Source organism: Sander lucioperca, chromosome 4, assembly GCF_008315115.2.
Source record: "Sander lucioperca isolate FBNREF2018 chromosome 4, SLUC_FBN_1.2, whole genome shotgun sequence".
In the NCBI taxonomy this organism is placed as follows: Eukaryota; Metazoa; Chordata; class Actinopteri; order Perciformes; family Percidae; genus Sander; species Sander lucioperca.
In genome coordinates, this window is record NC_050176.1 from 2,862 (window position 1) to 9,968 (window position 7,107).

Sequence of the window (7,107 nt, forward strand, 5' to 3'; positions counted from 1 at the left end):
GCACTTTAAAACCAATAGGTAGTAGTGTGGATGTAGCCTAAGTATCATGATAGTAGCATGTTAAATAGTGTTGGGTAACCCCTCCCCAGGCTTAAAGAAATGGTTTGTTATCAAGTTACCAAATGGCTCAGAATTACATGAAATCAACATGTTGTTAACGCAGCCCAGTCTCATGGCAGTTCGTGAAATGGTCACGTTATTGAATCTATCGATTCGTGTACTGAATACGTTAATGTCGTTATTTTCGTGTGGTGAGCACTAATTTTAAAGTAATGTATTTTCAATGGGAAACATGATCACAGAACGATTACGGTAGTGAGTATTATCGATGAGGCGAATATACGCACAGGGAGGTTGGTCGGGGGGGTGGATGGGTCAAACAACACGGGACTTTCACCCCAGAGACCGTGTGATGCAGTTCCTTTACGCGTTATTCTCTTCCTAACCACAACCATCCCGTTGTTGTCGGCGTCTCCTGCGTGTGACGGTTCCTTTCCCCGTTCTTCTTTTCCTAACCACAACCGTCCCGTTGTTGTGGCTGGCGTGTGGCGTTTCATTTCCCCGTTGTTGCGTGCCACAGAGACCGCGGATCATGTCCCTGCGCCCAGGGATCCGTTTAGATTTTGAATTGCGAAAATCGTTGCCAATTGACAATTTGCTTCAAGTTGAGTTGAGAGGCTCCATAAAGTGATGCGACAGCCAGCTAGCGCCTGCTGGGGCCGCTAGCTCGTTGCTCGACCAGTCACGCTCGGGGACCCCGCTGTAAGCTGGAGGTCTCTCAGACCGGTCTCAGAAATAAGAGGCTTTTATTTCACCGTTGACGGAACGTTTGTTTAACTATCACAACACATGTCCATCATAAGATTAATGGGAACCTGTGGTTAACTGTCTTTTCGGAATTGAACTCCGGGCCCTGTGTACACACACACGGCCACAGCAGGCAGAGGCGGGGGGGAGAGAGATACCCGTTTCTCTTCGGGAGACTTGTTTAAATTATGACATAGGTTATATACATTAGATGTTGTATTTAGTTCATACTTCTTTTTGGTGTATTCATGTTCTGATTTATTAGAAGTTGAGTTTCAGCCTGTGTGATAAATGAACAGTTGTACATAAAGTGGTAACATGCTGACATGTTATGTAGACTAAAAGAGAGACACCAACCTTTATTATTGTAATTGCTAATTTCCATCTGTTGTCCCTGTGCATATACAGTGCTCTACAATAATATAGAAATGATGATTCCACATAACACTAATAGGGACACATAGGACACCCCAGTGCATAGGCCTACTTCTTTTTTTTAATTTAAACTGACTTAAACTAATACACTAATAATAGCAGGGATCGTGTTCCACTCTTTTGAATAAGGGGTGTTTGAGCTAAACCATAAACATTCAAATTAAAACTCAATACGTTTTATTTTTCAAAATGATTGCAATAGTTGTAACATTGTGAGGTTTTCTCCGGAGATTGTTTAAATATAAAGTGGTTATATTGTTGTGGTTTTTATTTCTAGCTGTTATTTTGGAGCCCTGCAGGTAGCCTCTGTGCTGGGGGTGTTGAGCAATAACAGGAAGAACGCATCGTCTCAAACTGTTACCAGTGTTTTCTGTGCTTGTGAACTTGCGAGTTCATTCTTCCAAGAACAACCAGCAAGAACGTTCTCCCCAAGAACACAAGTCTGTTCTTTGCATTCTTGAGATTGAGAAACAGCCATGATGTCTCTCTCTTTCTCATGGGTGGGCCAAATTCTCTGGGCGGGCAAAGCAGAGAAAGGGGAGGTAACCTTTCCCCTTATAACGTCATAAAGGGAAGATTCCTGATTGGTCCATCTGAGCTTTCATTTTCTCAAAGGCAGAGCAGGATACCCAGGGCTCGGTTTACACCTATCACCATTTCTAGCCACTGGGTGACCATAGGCAGGCTGGGGAACTCATATTAATGTTAAAAACCTCATAAAGTGGAATGTTCATGCCATGGGACCTTTAACAACTGGTATCTACTGGACTGAATAGTAATGCGGATTTTGGTGCCTCATTTCGGTGCTACTGAAATGCCAGCCCTGCCCTCTGATGCTCCGAAACGGACGTTAGAGACAACAGAAGCATCAGTGCATGTGACGCTAGTTAACATCATACACTTGGCAGCAGGTAACGTTAGCCTACCGTGAGCTAGCAGCTGGATTAAACACGGTTAAAATGCTGAGAGCTAACGTTAAACGGTGTGACTGTATTTCTCTGTAGAGGATTCCAACGCCGAGACGTAACGGTCCACAGCTGTCGTCGGAAAAACAACACAGACGGTGCGTTCACTTGAAACTCGCATCGCCAGCCTCGTGGTGCATTCAAACTTATTATAAAATACCCTTTTTCAATCTAGTGGTTGTTTTTGTCGTTTACCAGCAATTAACTGGTGAAATAAGTTATTGTTATAAGTTGACTGTTACTACATTTTTAATAAATCATTTAATTTTGACCATATGGCCTTGGCAATAAACAAGCCGTTCTGAAATATCAGTTTTTGTGCATTTGTATAATATAATTATAATATAATTGAAATATACATTTTTTTTTTTTTTTTTTTTTTTTTTAAAGTAACAGTTCAGGCACCGGCACCGTTTTAAAAGTATGGTTTTAGCACCGGTATCGGAAAAAAATGATTACCCAACCCTACTCACCTCCTCCTTCTTCCTCTTGCTCCCTCGCTCCTCTGAGTCTCCCGAGGTCTCACTGACAACTTTCCTCTTCCCCTCCTTCTTTTTCTCCCCGTGTTTCTGCATGTACTCTGCGATAAGGTCGGGGCAGTCCAGGTTGTCTTGTGGCTCCCATGTGTTATCCTCACTGGAAAGGTGAGTGCAGACAGAAGAAAATACATTCTCACTCTAATTGTTAATTTGTATTATTCCTTTTTTCTATTGCCATTTTGTAAGGTTATTTTTGGGTCTGCAACTTAGTGTCAAAATACCAAACCTTCAACTTTGAGGGCTGTAGGATATATTTTGTGGAAAATGTGTGTAGAGATCATGAATGGCTTCGTTCTCTGATCTTCCTGACTACCTGGGAGAGAGAGCCATCTGACCTGATAAGTTTGAAAGGGAGTTGCTCTTCCTGAGTATCTGTGAGAGGACTATCTGACCTACATGAAAGGGAGCACCGGACCGGGAAGGTAATTGAGCTGATTAAAAAGACTCTCAGATCGGGAGGAGCGGAGAACAAAGGCAACTATGTAAGATGTATTTTGCAATAAGTGAAAGGTAAGATTCAGGTCATAGGGTGAACTTCAGAAAAGATGAGACACACAGATGTTTCAGTAATATGAACATCATAAAACATTTTGTAGATCCAATTTGTAAATCCAAGACAGTAACAAACAGTTTGGCCTTGGAGTGGGGAGAGTTGATGTATTTCATCTATGGCGCGACATCGCGGAAGGGGCCGAAAGGAGAGGACCGACAGCAGAGCCAAGATGACCTGGACTGTAGAATAGAGCCATACTATTCATTGGCCCACTTTCATGGCATTGACTCAATCATTCTCACCTGACTTCATTCATTCCCAATCATGGTCCAAACTCACCTGACTTCACTTACTACTAATCATGGCCTACTCTATAAGTACCACCCATTTCCTTTGTCCTGGCTGTCAGCAACATGAGGCAGCATGTGAGGGCTCTCTGTCCTCACAACTCCGATGCAAATCCTATGGTCGTGCGTAAAAAAGTGAGTTTACTGCCTTCCTCGTATATTGTGTTACTTTAATGGTTATTTGGAAGTGGATGTGATTTAATGCTTGACCAGTGTATATTGGTAAATACTGAATTGTCATCTTGCCTGTTTGCCTTGAGGCTACAGGAGTAATATTGTGTGTAAGTGCGCAGTGCACATGATTTGTTAATTGTGGCCTTTAGGAAATTCAAGTATCCTTAACCTGATTTAGTGCAATGTCCTATGTAATTGTTCAATTAATGTTTGTCTGTATATAGTACTCTATAATTTAAGCAGTGGTAGGCCTACCCCTCACCCCCTCGGGTACGAGTACTTATATGTATTGTTTGTTTAGGTATTTAATCGTTAAGGTACTTGATGTTATATGTTGATTAACTGTATTGTAATTTGTGTCTTTCTGTTTATCATTTATAGAAAAAACCACATAACCAAATAGAAAAATAAATAGAATATATATATATATATAAATAGAATATATATATATATATATATATATATATATATATATATATATAATATATATATATATATATATAGAATATATATATATATATATATATATAGAATATATATATATATATATATAAATAGAATATATATATATATATATATATATATATATATATAAATAGAATATATATATATATATATATATATATATATATATATATATATATATATAATATATATATATATATATATATATATATATATATATATAGAGATAGATAGATAGATAGATAGATAGATAGATAGATAAGGAACACCATATTAATACCGTGTTTGACCCTATCCTATCAATATGGGCCAACATTTCTAAAGAATGCTTCCAGCACCTTGTTGAATCAATAACACAAAGAATGAAGGCAGTTCTGAAGGTGAAAGGAACACACACCATTACACCACCACCACCAGCCTGCCCAGTGGTAAAAAAGGCATGATGGATCCCCCACACCATTACACCACCAGCACCACCAGCCTGCCCAGTGGTAACAAGGCAGGACGGATCCATGTTCTCATTCTGTTTACACCAAATTCTGACTCTACCATCTGAATGTCTCAACAGAAATCGAGACTCATCAGACCAGGCAACATTTTTACAGTCTTCAACTGTCCAATTTTGGTGAGCTCGTGCAAATTGTAGCCTCATTTTCCTATTTTTAGTGGAGATGAGTGGTACCTGGTGGGGTCTTCTGCTGGTGTAGCCCATCCCCCTCAAGGTTGTGCATGTTGTGGCTTCACAAATGCTTTGCTGCATACCTTCGGTTGTAACGAGTGGTTATTTGAGTCAAAGTTGATCTTCTATCAGCTGGAATCAGTTGGCCCATTCTCCTCTGACCTCTAGCATCAACAAGGCATTTTCGCCCCCCAAGACTGCAACATACTGGATGTTTGTCCTTTTTCAGACCATTCTTTGTAAACCCTAGAAATCCCAATAACTGAGCAGATTGGGAAATACTCAGACCAGCCCGTCTGGCACCAACAACCATGCCACGCTCAAAGTTGCTTAGATCACCTTTCTTTCCCATTCTGACATTCAGTTTGGAGCTCAGGAGATTGTCTAGACCTGGACCACACCCCTAAATGCATTGAAGCAGTTGCCATGTGATTGGTTGATTAGATCATTTCATTAACGTGAAATTTAACAGGTGTTCCTAATAATCCTTTAGGTGAGTGTATATAGCACTTTTCAAAGTCATCCGCTTTTATTTTGGTGAAAGTAACTCAAAATGAACGCAAAGTAGTGTAAAGCATTACACTTCAGAGACAGTAATATATAACTAATTACTCTTAAATGACAGTAACTAGTAATCAATAATGTATTACATTTTGGAAGTAACTGTATATATACAGTAGCCCAACACTGTATATATACAGTATATATGACTTTCAGGACCAAGAACACCAAGTATTAATATTATAGACTCATACTTACTCTGAGAACCCCTTCCATTTCAGCAGAAACTCCACTCTTCCCTTCACCACTCTACGGTCCAAAACCTTCTCCACCACATACTCCTCCTCTTCCTCCTCCTCTGCTGCTGCTGCTGCTGCAGGAGGTGCTGCAGGCTGCTCCTCCTCCTCCTCGGCCTTCTTGCTCTTCTTTCCTGCTCCAGTCTCCAGCTTGACGTCTGCCGAGGGCTCCTTTGGTAGACCCAAGGGGGAAACATGCAGAGATAATGATACAAGGGTTAGAAGAACTAATGAGAGGTGGGAGTGAATTATAGTTTACCATGTTTTACTATATTAAAATGTTCTGTTTGAATGGAGAAAATACGAGGGCTGATGAGGTGACCAATCCATAGGACTTCAGAGTGTGAAGTATCTCCTGCATTAAAACTGAAATAACTACTAAAATGTAAGCCACAAATATCATTAACTGGAGCTACAAGCTACATGCACAGTAGCCTCAATCAACAACAGTTCATTTACCAGAAAATCTCCAGATGTTCCTCTCCTTGCAAAACTCAGTTTGTTTCGGGAAACAACAACAAACTTTGAGCTAGCGAGCTACACACTGAAAATGGCAAGTTTTGAGAAATGTTTTGATCGTGCAACAAGGCAGGCCGGTTGGTTCTTTCAGGGAATAATTGTAAAGATTTACAAAGAATATGTGTAAAGGTAGACATAGATGAGTAGTCGTGAGCAGGTGTAAACACTCAGGATGAGTCGGAGATGAAGTTGACAAGATGGGATTTTTATTGTTTACCCCAATTAAAAGGAGAACTCCGGGGAATTTTTACGTTAATCTTGATCGCTATATGTATGTGAGTACTGTTGATAGCAAAAAAAACGAGCCGAATCGATGCTAGCAAACTGGAGCTGCTGCAGCTAATGCCCAGAGTTCACTGAGCTAAAATGGCAGTTATGGGGGCATTAACAGACACAACATGCAATTAACCTGTTAAAATCCACCTCTTTTGCCTGATTTTCATCTATTTCTCGTTCCCAAAGGGAAAAGCTTCTAACAGAAGAACTGCAAGGCCAAAATGTATGTATGAGGCTTCATTTGAAACCTACATTCTTCTAGTTTCTGAAAATGGGCATGATTAAAACACAACATACACTACAGCAGTTCAAACATGGTTCAAAATAGTTATTTTGGTCCCGTCTAAAATAACTAAAACATACTTTGTGCCACACTATGCAGAACACAACTAGAGGTCGACCGATAGTGGATTTTACCGATACCGATAGCTAGGTTGGGCCGTATTTGCCGATAACCGATTAATCGACCGATAGTATTTATAACTTATACAGTTGACAAAATACATACATTGTTTCAAAAAAAGTCCAGACGCTTTTGCCAATAATCAAAATGACATATTTATTGATATTACACCCATAGCAATGCTACACAAGCATGTGTGTTGTCTAAA

At 39.9% G+C, this 7,107-nt stretch overlaps 1 protein-coding gene across 1 annotated transcript; it reads right to left on the minus strand.

Moving 5' to 3' along the window:
* Positions 1-2,676: 2,676 nt before the first annotated feature.
* On the minus strand, positions 2,677-5,950 carry LOC118494855 (chromobox protein homolog 1-like; the record flags this gene model as incomplete). The annotated part of the gene is made up of 2 exons (XM_036000430.1): positions 2,677-2,843; positions 5,664-5,950. Coding segments are annotated over 2 exons (454 nt in total), but the record flags the coding sequence as incomplete, so codon positions are not given.
* Positions 5,951-7,107: the final 1,157 nt, after the last annotated feature.